This window comes from Spermophilus citellus (assembly GCF_964194105.1).
Source record: "Spermophilus citellus genome assembly, chromosome: 1".
Classification (NCBI taxonomy): domain Eukaryota; kingdom Metazoa; phylum Chordata; class Mammalia; order Rodentia; family Sciuridae; genus Spermophilus; species Spermophilus citellus.
In genome coordinates, this window is record NC_138182.1 from 190966200 (window position 1) to 190984982 (window position 18783).

Consider the following 18783-nt stretch of genomic DNA (forward strand, 5'->3'; position numbering starts at 1 on the left):
CAGATCCAGCTGCAGAGCAGAGGGTGCCTTCCTGCTGGGCTGTCCTTTCCCTTGACTGGAAAGGCACCTTTCTTCTCTACCAATGCTTCCTGTCCTCATGCAGTGCCCTCCACTCTAACCCCAGTGCACCAAATCCCACAAAGAGCCTTCCTGCTCCCAGCACCCCCAGATGGAGCATGCCATTCAGACACCTATTTATTGGGATTTTCTTTCAGTCATGCCCATCACAGAATCTAATCCTGTATTTATTGTCACCTGTTTTCCACCAGACTTCCAATACTCCCAAACCCTTCGTTACCTAAAAGAGAACTTGTAACGTTCCCCGGCCCATGGCCCTCAGATGATAACCTAGCCAAGACCCTCTCTGCCCTGTCCTGGTGAGGGACAGCCCTGTTCTCCCAGCCTCTTGGGCTCCTTGCCACTATCCAGTCTGGATATTTCTCATAACTACCCCTCCACTCTAAGCCCACCTCAGGGGCAACCCTGGCACAAGTTTCATCCCTAATCACTTGTATCAGAACAGTGGCCTTTTTAACACACATTCATTCAACCATGTCCCCAGCCTGTGGAGCCACAGGCCAGGGACTCACCCATTTGGCCCATGATCTTCCTCTGCAGTCTCTCCCCTTGCCATCCCATCCTTGTTCCTTCTCCCACACCAGCTCTCCCCGGCAGCCTTCCTCCTAAGACCACCCCAACCTACTGTAGTGTCCCTCCCAGCTCGGGCCCCAGAGGCCCAGTAGTATCTTTTGAATTCAGATCTTAGATCATTCCTCAGGTCCCATACTGTTGCTGAACTTTCTCTGTGTGCACTCCAGTGGAGAGTGAGCCTCAGGGACGGGGATGACAAGGACAAAAGAAGTTACGATGACAGCTACTATTTACCAAGCCAGACTGCACATTATTTCATGAACCCTGACTCAGGCCCAGGATGTATTTTATAGGTTATGAGAAGCTCAGAGAGGCTAAACATTTTGCCCAAAGTCAAACAGCGAGTTAATAATAGAGCTGTACAATGTAAAATTAAAGGCAAACTTAGCCATGTCGCTCCATGGGGGGTGAATCTAGCCTGTTTACCACTCTGGCCCCGGGGCCTGGCACAGTGCCTGACTCCTGGTAGGTACCCGGTAAATGTTATATTAAAGAACTTACAACCTGCTTCAAGGCCTTCACTGCCTTCTCCATGTCCCAAGCCAGGCAGTGTAGCAGTTGGGGTATTTGCATCTCCACTTCTCAACCTGGGGCGAGAGAGTGTCTAGCACCTGCCACCTATCATAGTGAGCAGACATCCACAGATCCACCTTGGACTTGAAGTCTCCTGTTTTATTAGTCAAGACTTTCTTGGTTAAAACTGACACGAATTCAAGTTAAACCTACCTTAAGGAATTCATTTATTGGCTTGTAAAACTGGGAAGTCCAAGAGGTCAAACTGGCCTCAGAAATGAGAGTCTAAGAACAAAGAGGATGGGTCAGGACACTCTCCCTCTGTGTGTCGGCCTCATTCTTTCCAGTTCTGAAATAGCTTCTCCCACGTTGGGGGAATGGAGTGGGAAGAGGAGGCCGTGGCCACAGACAGCTCCAGGCTTACCTCATCCCAGCCCGCCACCTCGGTCTCTGGTCCACACATAGATCACGAGGATGGACTCTGATTGACCCTGATTAGGTCATGTGCCCACTGGCCCTGCCACTTGTTCAGGCTGGAGGGCGCCGTCTTTGCCAGGCTTGTCTGTGTATGCAGGGGGGCTCCTGAGAGGCAGAGTGCCCGAACCATGGCCCTGCCATACCACATGGAGAAGCGTTCCCTCAAGGGGTGCTCTTCGTGGAGAAAGAAGGTAGGGTTACCATGCAGAAAGTCACAGCCATGCCTGCTCTGCCACACTGGGCTTGAGACCTGAGGTTGGGAGGGTTGGGAGGGCTCTCAATTCCTTCCTGCAACAGGTCATGCTGTGATCCTTTGCAGAACCAGAGAGTGGAGCCTTTGGGCTGGGCCTGGAGGGCAGATCTGGAATCCAGTTGCCCATAGGGTTCCTTGCCTCAGTGCCTGTAGCCTGGCGGGAGGGACGCAGGGCAGGGCAGTGGAGAGTGGAGAGATTTGATCTAGTCCCAGCTCTGTGTCATTCAACCCAGAGCATGTTGCCCAACCTCCCTAGTCTTCCCCTCCCTAGGGGAACCTCCTGAGGCTGATCTATAAGCCTCTTCCCCCTAAAATTATGAGATTCCTGGTGATCTTCAGGCTGATGTCCTGTGCACCTAACCCACATGCAGGCGGAGTACGCACCTCTTCTGCTGCCCTGTGCAGCTGCAGCCCATGCAGGCAAGAGCCTGCTCTTCATGTGGGGAGCTGAACAGGGCCAATGCAGGTGACCAGAAGACTGGGGACATTTTCACAGGCAGAGATGCCTGGCTCCTTGTTTATCCACAGAACCCAGGAGACCTGCAGCAACCACACCCTGAGGAGGGGGCGGAGATCGGTACAGGCCCTGCCTGCCCCCCTCTGACTCATCCCTAGGTGGGTTGGCTTGGCCCTCCCAGGCCCCAGGGCAGCCAAAGCTACAGGGGCGGGGCATCAGGAGCTGCAGGCTGCGCAAGGGACATCACTCTGGCTCTTGGAGGGCTCCTGCTCCTTTCTGGTGGAGCCTAATACTCCTTCCCCAAACCAGAGCAGGCCCTCGTCATAACTCTGCCAGCTCACAAGAGGTTTCCGACCTTCCCAAGCTGCTGGCAGGAAGGAGGGGTTAGCAGAAGTTTGTGGAAATTTCAAAAAATTAATCAGCCACTTCTGAGAAACCAGTGTCCATGTCCCAGGTGAAAGGGATCTCAGAGACATCCTGGGGTAGCCATTCTAGGTCCAGGATATCAGACTTTGCCCCAGAGGACAGGCAGGTTTGAAGTGGGGTATTACAGGACCATGGAAGTCCTGCAGAGACCCAGGCTTGTCCTCTAGCTGGGGACAAAAGGCGAGCTGTGTACTCTCACTTGCACATTCAGCACGCTCTGCTGTGAGCTCTGAGGAGTTCAGTCTTGGCCCCCAGTCAAGTCCTTCACAAGGCAGGAAGCTAAAAGCTGGGCTCAAAAGCATCTGCCTTTTAGAACAGGGCAGGGAGAAGACAGTCCACCGCACCAAAGGGCAGTGGGCTACCGTGAGAAGAGAACCTAGACGTATCAAGAGGTGCTAGGTCTGGGTCTCAAAAGAGAAGCAAAGATTTTTCTATGAACAAGGGAGAAAAGTAGCTGCTGCAGCAACAGGCAATGGGGAGATGGCTCCCCAGAACCAGCTGCTTCTCCACCCTGCTCCTGCTTAGTCTTTGAAGGAAGGCCCTGAAGAACCCACCCATACCAAGTCACTAATGGCTGATAATGACTTCCAGGGTTTGTCCCTTCTAGACATTCTTTAAAATTAATTTTTGAGGCATAATTTACATTCCATAAAATTCACCCTTTTAAATAAGTATACAATTTGGTGGTTTTTACCCAGTCACCAAATTATGAAACCATCACCACAAATTCCACAATATCTTCATCACCCCAAAAGGAAACCCCATACCTATTAGCATTGCTCCCTTCCTCTGGCCCCTGGCAACCATTAATATACTTTATGTCCCCATGGGTTTACTTATTGTACACATTTTATACAAATAGATTTATATAATATGTGGCCTTTTTGCCTGGCTTCTTCTAGTTCATGTAATGTTTTTTTAAGGTCAAGCCACATTATAGCATGAATTAGTACTTCGTTACTTTTTATGGCTAAATCATGTTCCACTGTATGAATATCCCACATTTTATTTATCCATTCATTAGTTTGGATTATTAAGTCACTTGGATTGTTTCCATGTTTGGGCTACTATGCATATTGTTGCTCTGGACATTCATGGACAAGTTTGTGTATGCACATAGGTTTTTAGAACTCCTGGAGCATATGGTAATTCTGTTTAATTTTTTTTAGGAACTACTGGACTACTTTTCAAAGCAACCACATCGTTTTACATTCCCACCAGCAATGCACGAACTACCAATTTCTCCACAAACTCACCACCACTTGTTATTATCCCTCTGTTTTCCCGCCTTCCTAGCGGGTGTGAAGTGACATCTCATTGTGGCTTTGATTTCATTTCCCTAATGACCTCTCAGGAATATTTACATTTAAAACCTACAGAAAAGCTATCATCAGCCAAGGATACCAGACTAGTCCCTGAGCTGGCAACAGAAGGCACTTTTCTCCAAAGAATCAGATATTATTTGCTCATTCATTGATTCAGTAAATATTTGTTAAGCACCTATTATGTGCCCAGCACTCTGCTAGATGTTGTGGTTCAGTGAAACATGAGAGATGTCTTTCTGCCCTAAGGGAGCTTACATTCTATTGAAGGAGCTAATAATGGCATGCCTCATCATTTAATTAGGTTAGAATAAGTACTACAAGCAGAAATAGATGAAGCAAATAGGAAAAATCAGGAAGGAGCCTGACAACTGGGGAAGGTGAGGGAGGCCAGAGGAGTCTGATATTGGGAACGTCCTGGGCAGGAGGACTCCTGGCTTATTATCCTAATTATCCTTGCCCAGATTCTACCTGGGAAGGAGTTGGGGCTTTATCCCGAGTACAAAGGGAAGCCATTGGAGAACTTCCATCATGGAACTTACATATTTTTAAAGACCATATTTTAAAGACCACTGTGGCAGCTGCCAAGCAAAACAGTTAGAGATGAAGGCAGGAAGGTGGAGATGAGGGTAGGAAGACAAGTGAGGGGATGACATGTGGTCATCCAAGGAAGAGACACACCTGGACTAGAAGAGGAATTGGGGAGACAGGCATGGAGCCTCTTGAGGAGTTAGAAATGGTGAACCTTGGGGATGAGAGGTAGTGGGGAATAAAAGAGAAATATAATATGCCCTCTAGGACTTGGGTGTGTGCCATTTGGTTACTGACAGAGGGAAAGGTAGAGACGATGGTTGGGATAGATGACTAGGAGCTCAGTTTGGGACATGTTGAGTTTCGGGTGGTTGTGAGCCATTCAAGTTCAAGTGTCAAGGGAGCAGTTAGGGAGCCAGGGGCAGTGCACGTGCCTACAATCCCAGTTGCTAGGAAGGCTAAAGCAGGAGGATCTCAAGTTTGAGGCCAATCTCAGCAACTTAGACCCTATCTCAAAAATACTTTTTTTTAAAAGGGTTGGGGATGTACAGCATCCTTGGGTTAAATCTACTATTGGGAAAAAAGGGGATAGGGGGAGCAATTAAACCTTCCCATTGAGAATCCATGTCACCTCTGATTCTCCAAACATGGGAGGACTGGGTTAGAAATACAGATACACTGACGGGGGAGTCTAGAGCTGTTGCCTTGGGACATGTGTGTGCCAGCACAGCCTGCTGGTGCCGTGGTGTGCATGCACTCCTGCAGCATGCACATCTCCCTGGAGTGTGGCTTCACCCACAACACGAGTTGGCCTGTAGTGACTCAGGAAGGTCCTGTCCCTAGAAAGTGGCCTTTCTGAGGTGGGAAGGCCTGCAGTCATCATTCTGCCACACTTTCTATGATCAGCCCTCCACTTTGTCCTCCCTTTTCACCTTTCTGGGTCCTCGGCCTCATCTCCATGCTGATGTGGTCTTGGCAGCCAGGGCTCCATGTACCACAGCTCAGGGGTCCATTTTTCTTCTGTTGTCATCTGTGTCCCAAGGCCTCCATGAGCGCAGGCATGTATGTGTGACAAGCCCAAATGTGCAGCTGCGGTCCCTGCCAGCAACCTCACTGCTGTCCACTGCTCCCTCAGCTTGGGAGGAATAACAATGAGGGCACAGCAACTGTTAGTCTCTGCCACCCATGGCTGCAGAAGGACCCATGCTGGGCCTGGCAGGCCCAGGCTGAGATTTCTCTGGCTTATCCAAGGCCCCCCGGAGGACCCAGGCCTGTGGTCCACATTGTTTTTGCATCCATCTGCTCCAGGCAAGACTTGGTGCTGACGTCTTCTTTCGCAGGGGACTGGGTAGTTGTCAAGATTGCACAACTAGGGACCAGCAGCCTTAAGGCCTTGTCACAACACACATTGTGACTCTGCATGGGCACTTTGCCATTCTCTTTCCTCACTCCTCCTTTACAGTGTAACCGAAGGGCAGGACAACCTCTAGGATCTGCCCAGTAAAGGGACTTTATAACTTTAGGCATGATCACCTTGGTTATTTTTCTTTTCTGGCCCTTTCTTAGTTTCTTGGGTCTCACTGACCCAGAAGTGGGACAGACACCAACGTGAAGCTTTCTCTTCTCCCCAGCCAGCATGTGGGTCCCAGCTGGGTTTGCCATTGAGCCTTAGGAGAGACCTCAGCCAGGATGGGGCCAAGGATGCCAGCTCAGCGGCCGGCATGATGGGGAGGGGAAGGTGGGAGCTGGCCCTGTCCGCTGGGTTTTATCAGTGAGCTCCTCAGACATATACAGAGGCAGAGCTGTGTGTACGCTCCCAGTCCCCCACGCTCCATCTGTCTCCCTACATGTCTAAACACTGAGGGTGCCAAGTGCCTGCCCTCCTCCTCTCAGCCCCTCCCCATGACTGACAGGAGCCATAGAAACTCAATACCCCTGAGGAGATAGGGCCGGACAAGGCAGGATGGGCCATCTCCGTCACAAGGCTAGTGCTGGGTGGAAGTAAGAGGCCCTCAGAGCCCCCAAGAGCTGAGTGGGGAGCAGGAGCCCCTTCTGGCAGCCCAGTCTAGACACACAGCATAGGACAGTATCTTACAGATGAAAACTGACTTTGATGCAAGAATTCTCACTTGAAGCCAGCTTTCCGTATGCCCTCCTCTGATAGAGGAGAAGAGCTTTCTTAACTTTGATTTTTCAAATGAGTCTGCTAAATCAAACTTACAGTCTGGGTCGATAGCCTCAGAACCCAGTCTTTCTGTCAGCCAGTTTTCCCATCCCAGCTGCCCTGGCCCTCCTCAGCCCCATCTCCTCTCCAACAACCTGAAGCCCATGATTTACAGTCTGGGCTTCAGAGGTCTGGAGGCTCCCTCCAGAGGCAAAGGCTGATGAGGTGGGAGAGCAGCGGGGCTGCCTGGCGTGGGAGTATACGAAGAGACCCTTGCTGCTTCTGGAGACAGGGCATACTGGCCTTTGTTGCATTCTGTCCATCCCTGGCAGAGAGGGGGAAGAGCATAGAAGCTAAAGTTAACCCACATCTCCAGCTCTCAGGAAACAGCAATGTCCCAAAGGTGACATTCCTTTCAAGTCCCTACTCCTTCCAGCCACCCACTGAACATACAAGAACCTGAACAACAAAGGCAGGTACAGGTGTCTCCTCCCAGCACCATTGCCCACACCAGATGTCAGCATCTCATTCACTTGTGGTGGAAACCCCAGGGAGACAGGAGGGAAGGGGTGGAGGTGGGCCCTAATTCCAGCAGAGGAAGCAGTTTCTGCTCCATTGTCACCCCCTCCAAAAAATGAAAAGATTTTAGAGGTTTGCCCGGAGCATGCGTGCAGGGTCACACAGGACAGATGGCTAAAGCTTGTGGGGGCTTCCCACTTTGCCTCACTGGCAATCCAGAAGGACCACTAGACCTCCCCTGCCCAGTCATGTCTGCAGTCTCTGATGACCTTCCAGTTTGGGGATAAGCCATGAAAAGCCATGAAGAAAGTGATTCCTGGGACCCAGAGGTGGTCTCAGTGGGTCACCGGCATGTTATACCTCTCATACCTCCAGTGAGCACCACCCTGTCATCCTGGTCGGGGCATGCCCGGAAGTGCAACGAGACAGCCAAGTCCTATTGTGTCAATGGAGGCGTCTGCTACTACATCGAGGGCATCAACCAGCTTTCCTGCAAGTAAGTGACCAGTGGGGTCAGCATGGGGTGAGAGCAGGGTAAGAGATGCTGGGGCAGAAGTGGAGGGCTCTAGGAAAAGTGTGCTTCCAGTCACTGGCAAGGGGTCCCCAAAGGGTACAGACAGCAAGGTTGGCCCCATTCCTAGACCTTTCTGGAATATAAGGAAATGTAAGCTCTAGCCCCTTCTGGAACTTGAGGAAATGTCAGGACACATGGGCTCCTGCTGTTCCAGTTTGCTAGGCCCCTGTCCACCCCATCTCCTGATGTCCACCCTTTCACCAACACCTGTTAGGGAGATGGAGATGCCAATCTAAGGCACTGGGCTTTCTTTCTTTCTCTCTCACTCTCTTTCTCTCTCTGTCCTCCTTCCCCATCTCTCAACAACTCTCCAAACTAGTTCTGTCCCAAGCTGCATCTTCCCCAGCAATGAGGAACCTGGTAGGGTCAGGCAGACCACAAGCTCCCAAGCCCTTGGCTCCTGAGGGTCCTACTCCTGTAGTCTTGAGGGGAGTAGAGTGGACTGCCCAGAACCCCTTGAATCTGGCTGCTTTCAATGCCCTACAGCACCCCAGTGACCATTGTGCCCAAGTGCTGCCTCTGCTCATTTAGCCCGGCCCCCTCTCCATGAAGTAAAAAGATACCAACAGAGACTGTGGGTGTTGCCCAGTGGAGGAGGTCAGGTTGGCCCCAGCAGGAACTCCAAGGAGCTCAGAACCACCCACTCCCCAGAGCACACAGGGTAGGCGGGAGCTTGGCAATCAGGGAGGCCTTGTTCAGGCCCAGCTAGGTCTTCTGGGCAGCTGGGCCCCCCCAAAGCCCATGGACAGAATTTCTGGTGGGCCTGAGAGGAGGGGGAAGGGAGCTTGGGGAGGGCAGCACAAGCTGTGGCCAGATCTTGGGGAGGAGTGGGAAGGGGGCCTAGTGAACAACTTGGGGTTTTCAGAGCATCTCAAGTCTAGGGCCCTGGCAAGATGCCAAAACTGCCCCATTCTTGTGGCATCTGGGCAAAGACCACTAAAATATTGACGGAGATTTAGAGAGGGGCCTGAGCTCCTACAGACGAGGTCAGATCAGCACTTCTAGTTCCCCTGTCTCTGCCCTCCCAGGCCGGGTCTGCATCCTCCTCCTTAGCTGCAGCCTTTCCTAGGAATATGGGCCTGGCAAGAAGACCAGGACTTTTAAAGACCCCCTCCACATACCACGTGGTCACAAGGGTCCACACCTGTTCACACTCATCCTCAGGGTGGGGTCGCTGGGCTGCCATTGCCAGGCGGGACTGTGGCTCTAGCCCCTGCTGGCCTCCTTGGCTGGCTTCCTCCCTGGTCCCACCCTTCACCTGCTACCATCCCCTTCCCACCCTCCTCCCATCCCAAACCTCAGGGAAGAGTCCCAAGAGCAACAGCAGGTCCTCCAGGGAAGTTTTCAACTTGGCCTCAGCCCTCAGCCTTCCCTGCTTTTTCCCTCTAAGAGGCAGCCACATTAGTTACAGACCCTGGGGAACATTCTAGCCTTGAAAATGCTCTGAGCTCTTTGGATTAGACCTACTTCAAATTCACAAGGGCCTTGGAATAACTAACAGGGATGGCCCAGTCCTGCATCCCCCTTGCCATGTCCCATACGCCTCTTCCGTAGCCCCTTGGACCCCTTGACCCTCAAATGGATCTAGCATTGTTGCTAAAATCAGCCCTGGCTCCAGATAGGGAAGGTTCAGCCCCCAGGACAGGCACCAGGGATGAGCAGAGCCATCTCTGGGGCCCAAGCTCTAGTCTTGGAGTTTCTTGTGGGAAAAGGAGGAATAAGATACATAGGTACCAGAGGACCCCGCCAGCAAGGCTGCACCCCTAGGAGCCCAGGGTCCTGCCTGGCCAAGTCTAAGGGGAGTAGAAGGCAGGAGCCTGAGCCTATTTCCCTCCCCACCAGGACAACTGGGTTTCACAGCTTAGAACTTGAACTTGGCACCCAGAGCTACCCCCTCCCCATCTTGGCCCCCCAGGTCAGCCCCAATCAGGGCTCATGGATTTGACTTTCTTGGCTCCCTTTGTCAGCCCGAAGGGGAGAAGAACATCCCTGGCCGGGATTGAGGTCCTCTGAGTTGTGCTGGAGAAGGGCAGGGGGGAGGGGGCCGGGCAGAGCCCAGAGGCCATTCTGGGGGTGGGCAAGCTGGGAGGGAAGGGGGGCAGGCCTCTTGGGATTCCTGATGACACCTGAATGGAATAAAAAGGAAAGAACTTAGGAAACGGAACTCACGTCTTACCATTTGTGCTGTTTGTTTACTTTTATTTTGATTTTTTTGCATTTCCGCTTAGCTTGGATAATGAAACTACACTGGTCAGTTTCATTCCAGTTTCTATAAAAATCAGTTTTCCTTCCTGGTTTTCTTACACTTGTTGTTGTGTATTGGTTCAAGCCCTACAGGGAGTGTTGGAAAGCAGGCACACTCCGTAACCCTCCTGTTTTTTCTGGAACTCAGTGCCAAAAGAAACAGTGTCACTGATACTGAATTTTGTTTTAAAAAAGAAAACTTAAGGGGATTTGAAAATGGGGATCCAAATCAAGGTGACTGTCTCTGTCTGGGCCAGACAGGGGCCCCCACACTTCCTCTCGCTGCTTTCTCCTCTTCTCTCCGTGTGTTTGTTGAGCACGGTTGGTGCGTGACTCTTGGGGACTGGTTCAGGGGATGATGACAGAACAAGACTCTCTTTCCAGCCCTGTGCACATACCAGTGGCATGCCTCCCCTGCCATCGGTCCATCCCCATCCGTTCTGCTCTCTCCAGCCCACCCATGATCAGGCGACTCCCCCATCCCACCCCATTTGCCTGCTCATCCTCACCACATCTCCACCCACCCCTCATGGACTCCGAGACCCTTATTCCCCCCCAGTCCCTGGGGCACACCCTCATCCTTCATCCTCCTCTCTCCCCAGGTAAGGGCAGCACACATGGCATTATCCCCAGGCTACCAAAAGGAGAAACTGAGGCCCAGGAGGTGGGGTGGGAGAAGGGGAAGGCAGAGGTCCCTGACCCCTCTGTCACCCCAGATGCAGCCCATGGGCTCTCCTCTCTGCCCCCCCTCACCCCTGCTCTTCTCCAGCCCTAGGTACAGACCTTCCCAGCATCATAGCTGATGACTCAGCGGGAAGGGCTGGGAAGGCTGCTACCCATTGCTCCTTCTGATCTGTCCTCCGTGCCCCTGAAATTCAGAGGGCCATCCCTGCTTGAGTGGAACCCACAAGCCACCAGCCAGCCACCCACCCACACTGAGTTCAGACTCCTGCCCTGGTTGATAGGGGATGCACTCTGGTCTTGGGGGCAGGTTAGAGAGGTGGAGGCCTGGCCCACCCCCAAAGTCTGCCCTAAGGGAATCCCAATTTCAATAGGCAGGACAAAGGAGAGGGATAGGAGTGTCCAGGAGCCCCCTGAAGGAGCTAGAGCCCCAGAGAGCACTACTGACTACCAGGCCTTCCTGCCCCTTATGTTGCCCCTCCTTGAGGCCTTATTTGTTCAAACAGGGGGGACCCTCTCAAGGCAAGAAGACTAGCACTATAATATTGCACCATTCCAAGGTGCACATTTGTGCTATAGACTGTGTTAATAGTACCCCCTAGAGTTGTGTGACTCAGTGGCCGTGAAAGATATGAGGATGCAGTCAGGGAATTCAGGCTGTATGTGGGATCGAGGATACAGGAATAGACTTAGTTGTCATTGGTCTCCAAGAGTCATGGTACAGCAGCCCTGCTTATTAGAAATGGGAATATATTTCCCCTCTGTGCCCTCCTGCCCCTGAACTCCCCTTTCTCTCTCTTTCACCAACACACACACACACACACACACACACACACACACAAAGACATACACTGAGTTACCTGACTCCAAGAGCCAGGCTAATCTCAGACATGGAACACAGTTAAACTTATCTCTTTTTTGTTCTTTTGTGGATTCCAAGAGTCATTTTGGCAACTTCCTGGGTCTTTATCCTCTACCCCAAAGGTACTTCTATTTGAAAAAAATCACTTTTCCCCCTCTTGTCCCCATCCCCACACCAGTGTCCAAGAGCTGAGGAAGAAGAGCTAGAGTTGGTTGGAAATCCTTAGCCACTATCCCCATCTTCCTTGGGACAAAGGCCAGGGATCAGAGAAGGTTGGATTGATGAGGGACCTGAGCCCCCCTGTTCAACAGGATCAGCATGCATGCCCATTGCCCACCCCTACCACTTTCCTAGAGCCCTCCCAGCCCCTCACCCCCACCCTGGCCAGGTGTACCTGCACACACCCCTACCACTTCAGCGATGACCTCTTATCTCCCAGAGAGCTGCCATCAGGGTCCTGAGCAACGAGCTTTCTGCCCACCAACCACTCCCATTCCCCAGTCCTCTAGATATAAGGCCACAGGGTTTCATGAGTATATGTCACAGCCAATAGTCACTGCCCACTTAAGCCCCAGGGGCTTCCTGAATGGTTGAATACACCAGGAGGTGAAGGAGTAGAGCACACTTTAGTTCTTGAGGAAGTTTAGGTTGATTCATGTTGAACAGTAGCCGATTATTACCTAACTTCCCAAGGAAAAACAGGCCGAGGCAACATAGGCCCATCCCTGAGTAGGGACTTGTGGGGAAGGGGTCAGTCCAGCCCTGTTCGTAAGATTCTCCTCATCTAGCTGGACTTGCTGGGGTTCAGAAAAGAATAGAGGGCTGCCAGAAATCTGCAAGACTGAGACTCGCTTGAGGGGAGAGGTGGCAGCCAAAGAGCAGAAGGAAGTGTACCTTGGGGGTGAGGACAAGGTCAGGGACATGGGAGTGGGTGGTGCCTTGGAGCTGCAGGAAAGGCAAGATGGAAGAAAGATGTAGGGCAGAGTGAGGCTGCAGTGGAAGAGCAGGTCACAGGGAAAGGGCAGGAATGCCCAGGCTGGCTGCCAGCAGGCCCCTGATGTGCAACAGGCCTCCAGGTCCCCCAGTGAGCCTGCTCCAACCTGCCCCTGCCCTCGGCCTCAGGAAGGCAGCTTTGGGACGCTGGTAATTCCAGCTCCCCTCCAGCTTCCCCTTCCCCTACTAAGCTTTCCCCATGTTTATTGTTCTAGGGCAGCCTTCCCCAAACTGTGTTCAACAAAGGTTCCTCTAAAAAAATGCCTTCCATGGTCAAATAAATTTGGGACATACTAGAAAGTTCAGCTATTTCCTCCTATAAAATTTTTATAACCTTTCATATGCTAATGTAAGCTGCAATGAGGAGCCCTGCGAATGGATTTCCTAAACTTATTTGGCCACAGAACCTTCTTTGAGAGAACAGATCAAACATCTTCTAGGTCAGTTTTGTCATGGACACACAATCTGGGTACAGCCTTCCAGAGTTCTGCTTTGAACTTTCTGGGAGTTTCATGTATGAGAAAACCTGCCCAGGGCCCCAGAGAGAATCCTCCAGTAGGGCCCAAAGGAGTGGCTCCTAAGAACTTGGTCTCCCTTAAGGTTGACTGCCTGGCACTAACGGGCTGCAGTACTGGCTTCATGGGGCACCAGGCAGGTAAGAAGGAAAGGTTCAGGACCAGGAGGACAACTAGACAATAACCTCCATTCTTCCCCCTCCCCGCTCCCCTAAATCATCCTCCCCCTGCCCCACCCCTTCCCACCACCCACGGAGCCACATCTATTAGAGAGGTTTATAAGATTTCAGAGCCCTCCACCCAGCCCCAACTCCAGCCCCTTCAGCTACAAGTGTGACCCCAAGTGCCTGACTTGGTTTTTCTCATTCATCACTGTGCACTTTGATTTCTAACCTTAGCCTCGCGGATGATGCCAGTTTGTTCTGTGATTTTTCCCCTTTTCCTTCTCCAGATGTCCAAACGGATTCTTCGGACAGAGATGTTTGGAGAAACTGCCTTTGCGATTGTACATGCCAGATCCTAAGCAAAGTATGTTTGAAGATACAAACACAAGTCCCTGCTCCTTAGAAAGCTTCCGGGTGCAGTCCCCCCAATGTAGGGCATAGGGCCAGGGGTGTTGGTTGTTTTGATCTTTGGCTGTTTTGTTTTGTTTCTCTTTTCTTTTTTGTATTTTGGTTTGTTAGTTCTTTTGTTTTGTTTTGTTTTGCTTTGTTTTTCATTTTTGGCCTAATCCTTGGGTTTAAAATTCAGGGCTGCAGGTAAGGGGCAGAGTGGCCAGGCCAGTACAAATGGTAACGGTGGCAAGGAACCCAGCTGGCATTGGCAGGAGCCCGTGCCGGGGTGTTGCAATGCCTGTGTCTTGCTATCCTGGCTCTCTCTTTCTGGTTTTCTTTCTTTTGGTAGGTGTCCTGTGGGATACACCGGGGACAGGTGTCAGCAGTTCGCAATGGTCAACTTCTCCAGTATGTCTCTTTCTTCTATTTCTTCTCTTCCCTGGTGACTGGCAATCTCCCCCTGTGGGAGGGATGGGGCCTTGCTTATCATGACTGGGAGGGAAGTGGGGGTGTCCCGTGCTCCTCTCACTCCTCAGTGCTCACCAGAAGCCTGTGCAGAGGAGAACGATACACCCCCTGCCCCCTGGCATCCATCAGCTATACTGCCTGGGCATGGTCATGCTGAATTCTCTCTGCAGCAGCAGGACCCTGTTCAGGTCTCTTTACCCATTCTGGGGACAGATAGCCTGGCCAGAAATGGGAAGAGGCATTTATAGAGCCCTCCCTGGCCTCTGAAGGTTGTTTGAGGATGTCAGGCTGATGATGAGTTTGGGAAGTGAGTGTGAGTATGTGTGTGCTGGTGTGCTTGAGAGAAAGAAAAACGTCTCAAAAAACTATTTTCTTCTCAGGCCAGAGTATGTTGGTTTGGGGTTTGGGGACCACAGCGGGGAGGAGGGGAGTTTGAAGACCACCCGTGGCAGTGTTCTCCATGGATGCCAGAGGACATTTGTGTGGCTACAGGATGAGGTGGGCTGGGGATTGCTCAGAAAATAAATGATAAGGAGAATGAGGAATCAAGGGGTCATTGGTGATTCTCCCCAGGACATCTCTGGTCTGAATCCACTTTCAATACTTCATTCCTTTTCTTTCTTCCACTTCTGAGGTTGGAGCTCTCTCTATGTTCTGGTTTACATAATTTACAAAAAGAAAAAAAAAAAAAGTGAGCCCTGTGGCTGACCCAGGGATGCAGTTGTAATTGTACAGTGTTTATATTAGGACCTGGGAGCAGTTCCTTCCAGCACCACCAGGTGGAGGTGCAGCAGAGCAAAACTACACTGGTTGCCCACAGATTCCATCTGGGGTCCAATGGACCATTAGTCTGCAAGGCCTGAACCATGTCACCCATCCTATCCTGCAGAGAAGACTAGGCCCCAGCCCATCCCCTCCTGTCCATAGGACAACTGGGTCCTATGAGGAGTTAGGAACTAGAGCATCCAGATGGTACCTGGACATTGGGAAGTAGAACTCTGGGAGACGCCAAAGGTCTACTCCTAGGTAGCTCATGGAGAAAAAGAGTTTTGGAGTCTAGGTGTCAGGGTGAAGAAATGAACCTTCCCAAGCCTTCTTAGACCACAGCAGGAAAGCCTGAAAATTTACTCCCTACCTTAACCCAATAGAAGCATAGGGACCCCAGCAAATGAGAGCCAGTAGGCCCAGAAGGTCAACTGTCTTCATAGCATGAGAGGAAAGGCTCCCCACCGCACCCTCCAGTCAGAAGCCAGGAGGAAGCTGGCTTCTGGGGACAAGGACAAAGCATGTAGGCAGGACATGTGGCTCAAAGGAATTCTCTAGAAACCAGGCTCTGGAAGAATTTCAAAATCAGGTCCAGTCTATGTGGAGAACTGTAGGGCAAGAGGGGGCAGAGCTGCCAGGCTGAGCACGGGCCAGGTGACAGGCAGTGGAGGTTATATTCCTTCCCACCCTTTGGCCAAGAGCCTCTCTGGCTTATGGGACTGTTCTGGACAGGCAGTCCTGGCCCCTCCTGAATCAGAGCAGCAGAGCCTCCGGAACCCGGGCCACTGTCCAAGGCCTCTCTGCCAGCTGGGCTGCTTCAACTTTCAGCCTGGATCTGCTGGGAGGGTCAGCAGAGCCCCAGGAGCCCAAGACAGACTGCAAATGCAGCCTGTGGCCCTCCCACCTTGTCTTCAGTACCATTACTGTTACCTTTCTATGAAGGACGAGTGCTCCTCCAGCACTTTCCCAGAGAGCCCTTCGTGTGCTCCTCTAGTAGATAGTGACTACAGAGGCAGTGAAATGTGCTCAAAGAAGTGGCAAGCTTCTAGTTCCAAGAGAGCAGGATGAAAATGCCAGCGGCCCAGCCTGTGAGTTCTGGGCCTCGTTTAACCCCTCTGGAGTTGTGTTCTTGTCTGTATATCGAGGGTCACATTTATGCCTGTCAGGCTGCTGTGAGGATGAAACGAAGCAACACATGTGAGGGGCTCAGCAGACAGCCTGCCACTGTCGTTAGAGTGCACTTTAGTACCTCTCCCAGCTACAGTTGGCATGGAGAGGGCAGGAGGAGCACTGACTCCCTGGAGGCCACCTCCCAGCATTCCAGATCAAAGTGTCTGACCTTGCCCAGACCACCTGGAACCAGGTTACCTTTTGCAGAGAATAAGGAAACTAGGCCTTAACCCCAGTAGCACTTAAAGGCTTCTCCTTCTTTCACTGACAGGCCCTCTCCTCCCAGAGAGTCAAAGCTTGTCTGTGTGTATGCCTCCATATAAATGAGCACACACGCTAACCCACAAGCATGCACTCGCCCCTGCATACACACATGCAAACACAGAGCACATGCTCACATCTGCACACACATCACTGCCTCCTTGTCCAGGCACCTTGTGACTGTGGATTGAACAATTTGCATATTGCCTGGATAGCTTCGCCCTGCTGAAAGTCCAGCATCAGGTTGCCATGATTACTGGTTAGAATGCAAATTTCTGAACAATAGGACCTTCCTGTGACTCAGTGGTACCACCCCATCCTGGTTGAGTGGCAGTCAGTGAACATGAGTGGGACACTCATATTTTAGCTGGGGTAGATGCAGCTGTAGGCCCCTCATTCTTCTCTGCACATCCCAGGAAGAAGGCTCCCTTCCTGGTGACTGGCCAGGCCCCCAGTGACCTCACCAATCATGCCAACCATCACTGGTCTTCCCTAAACAGTATAGCCTTTGACTCAAACAGCACACCATCAGTAGACCTGGAAGCTTCTGCTGATGCTATGATTTGGTTCCCAGAGGACTGACACAGATGAAAACTCTTACAGGGCTTTGGAAGCCTTTCCTTGCTTCTCCAGGTAGTCATTGCTCTCAGGACTAGCCAGAAAGGCCTCACCAGAGAGGCAGAACTAGCCAAAGCATAGTCCAAAAAGACCAGAAACAGAGCCTCCAATCTCCCTTCTGCCTTCTGATTTCCTGTGTGACCTTAGGAAAGTGTCTTGGAACTACTGGGTCCCAGTTGCCTCATATAATACAATAGTTTTGTCCAAAAGTGGGGCTCAAACCAGCTCTTAGTATCCAGGAGGCCGTGGTCAAGCCCTGCTGTTTTTTCCAAAGAACACGGCTGGATAGCCAAACAATATGAGCACTCTTGAGCTGCCTGGAAGGTCCCTGGATCCCAGAATTAACTATTCAGTGAAATGTCTGAGGCCTTTGGAGTCTGTCAAGATTTTACATCAACTTGCCTGGCTGGCCAGCTCTGGGAACCCTAGAGAAGAGTGGACAAACCATACTTAAGATGACTTTCTCCTACCTCTGCATTCAGAGCAAAACTGCAAAGAAGCCACCCTCCAGGCTCAGGTTAGCAGGAGTACACAGAAGACTCATGTTTAGAGGGCTGGGGTCAGTGCTTCCTTGGTATGGTCCCTGCACAGAACTGGGGAGCCCAAGCCCCAGGATCTTCCTCAAGGCTCTTGAAGTCAAGGACCACTTTCATCCCTGAAGAATCACCCTCCTCTCCTATCCTTTTCCAAATGCAGAGCCATCTAGAATCCCTTTTAGGAAGCAGAGAGAGACCTAGGGGTGAATAATGCTCAGGACTTCCTGCTAGTTGCCTGTGTTCCCCTTCCTCTGCAGCAGATGAGAACGTCACACACGACTTCGTATTCTCCCTGAGTCTAGCCAAGATGACTGTGCTTATGCGGAAGCCAGAGAGGGAGTGAACCCGGGTCGGCAGGAGCTGGGCCCTTGCACAGTGTGCAGAGACTCTGCTGTTCAGGCCTGCTTGCTGCTGCCTCTGACTAGGTACATGTGCTTTTGACAGATTAGGAAACAGAAACTGACTTACCCACATTCACACAGCAAATTAAGGGCAAAACTGAGACTCAGTCCTGCAAACCAGTGCTGGATGCACCATAGGGTGGGACATGAGCTTTTTAAAAACACTGTTGTGATTTCTGGGCTCCTACCCAAGCCTGATCCTATTGGTCTGGAGGATTCTGAAGTACAGCCAGGTTTGCAAACCTCCCAGGACCCCATGGTTGAGCCTTAACCCTATTTAACAGCTAAGAGACTGAGATCTAGATAGGTTGGGTATCTCTCAATGACACACAGCAGTTAGGTGGCAGAGTTGACCCTTATTTAACCTGTCAATGGCGTAGATATCTACCTCATAGGTACCTGAAACCACACATTCATTGATCTCACTTCCAAGACTAATTTATCCATTAAATGAGGCACTCAAAAGTTCTCCAATCTTCTCATTCTCCTAGTTGCAGTTTGCTCTTCTAAGTAGCAAGATCCGTCTTGGCACCATGCCCAGCCCCTGCAGGTTTCCAGGGTGTTGAGGCAGTAAGTGGAAAAGTGACCTGCTGCCTGCAGCCTCCTCCTCTCTGTGCTCCTGCTCCTCACAGACTCTGAGGCTTCACACTTAGGCTCCTAGGAGATGAGAAAGCCAGCCGGACCTGTGGGACAGGCCAGGGTTGTGGGGCCGGCCTAGGGATCTTGCCCTCATTTTGAACAGAAGAAAGGGCCTTGTGAATGAGCTAGGAGCTGGTCAGGCCCTCTCCAGGAGGACTTGAGAGCTCTGAAGGGCTGGCACTGGAGCTG

At 51.5% G+C, this 18783-nt stretch overlaps 1 protein-coding gene across 2 annotated transcripts in view; it reads left to right on the forward strand.

The window, feature by feature from the left end:
• The window catches only part of NRG2 (neuregulin 2), a 189910-nt gene that overhangs the window by 159801 nt on the left and 11326 nt on the right, over positions 1 to 18783 (forward strand). For both annotated transcript variants that reach the window (XM_081282436.1, XM_081282437.1), the window contains exons 4-5: positions 7689 to 7809; positions 13634 to 13710. In XM_081282436.1, the coding sequence (XP_081138562.1) occupies positions 7689 to 7809; positions 13634 to 13710 (198 nt within the window). The remainder of the gene's footprint in view (positions 1 to 7688; positions 7810 to 13633; positions 13711 to 18783) is intronic.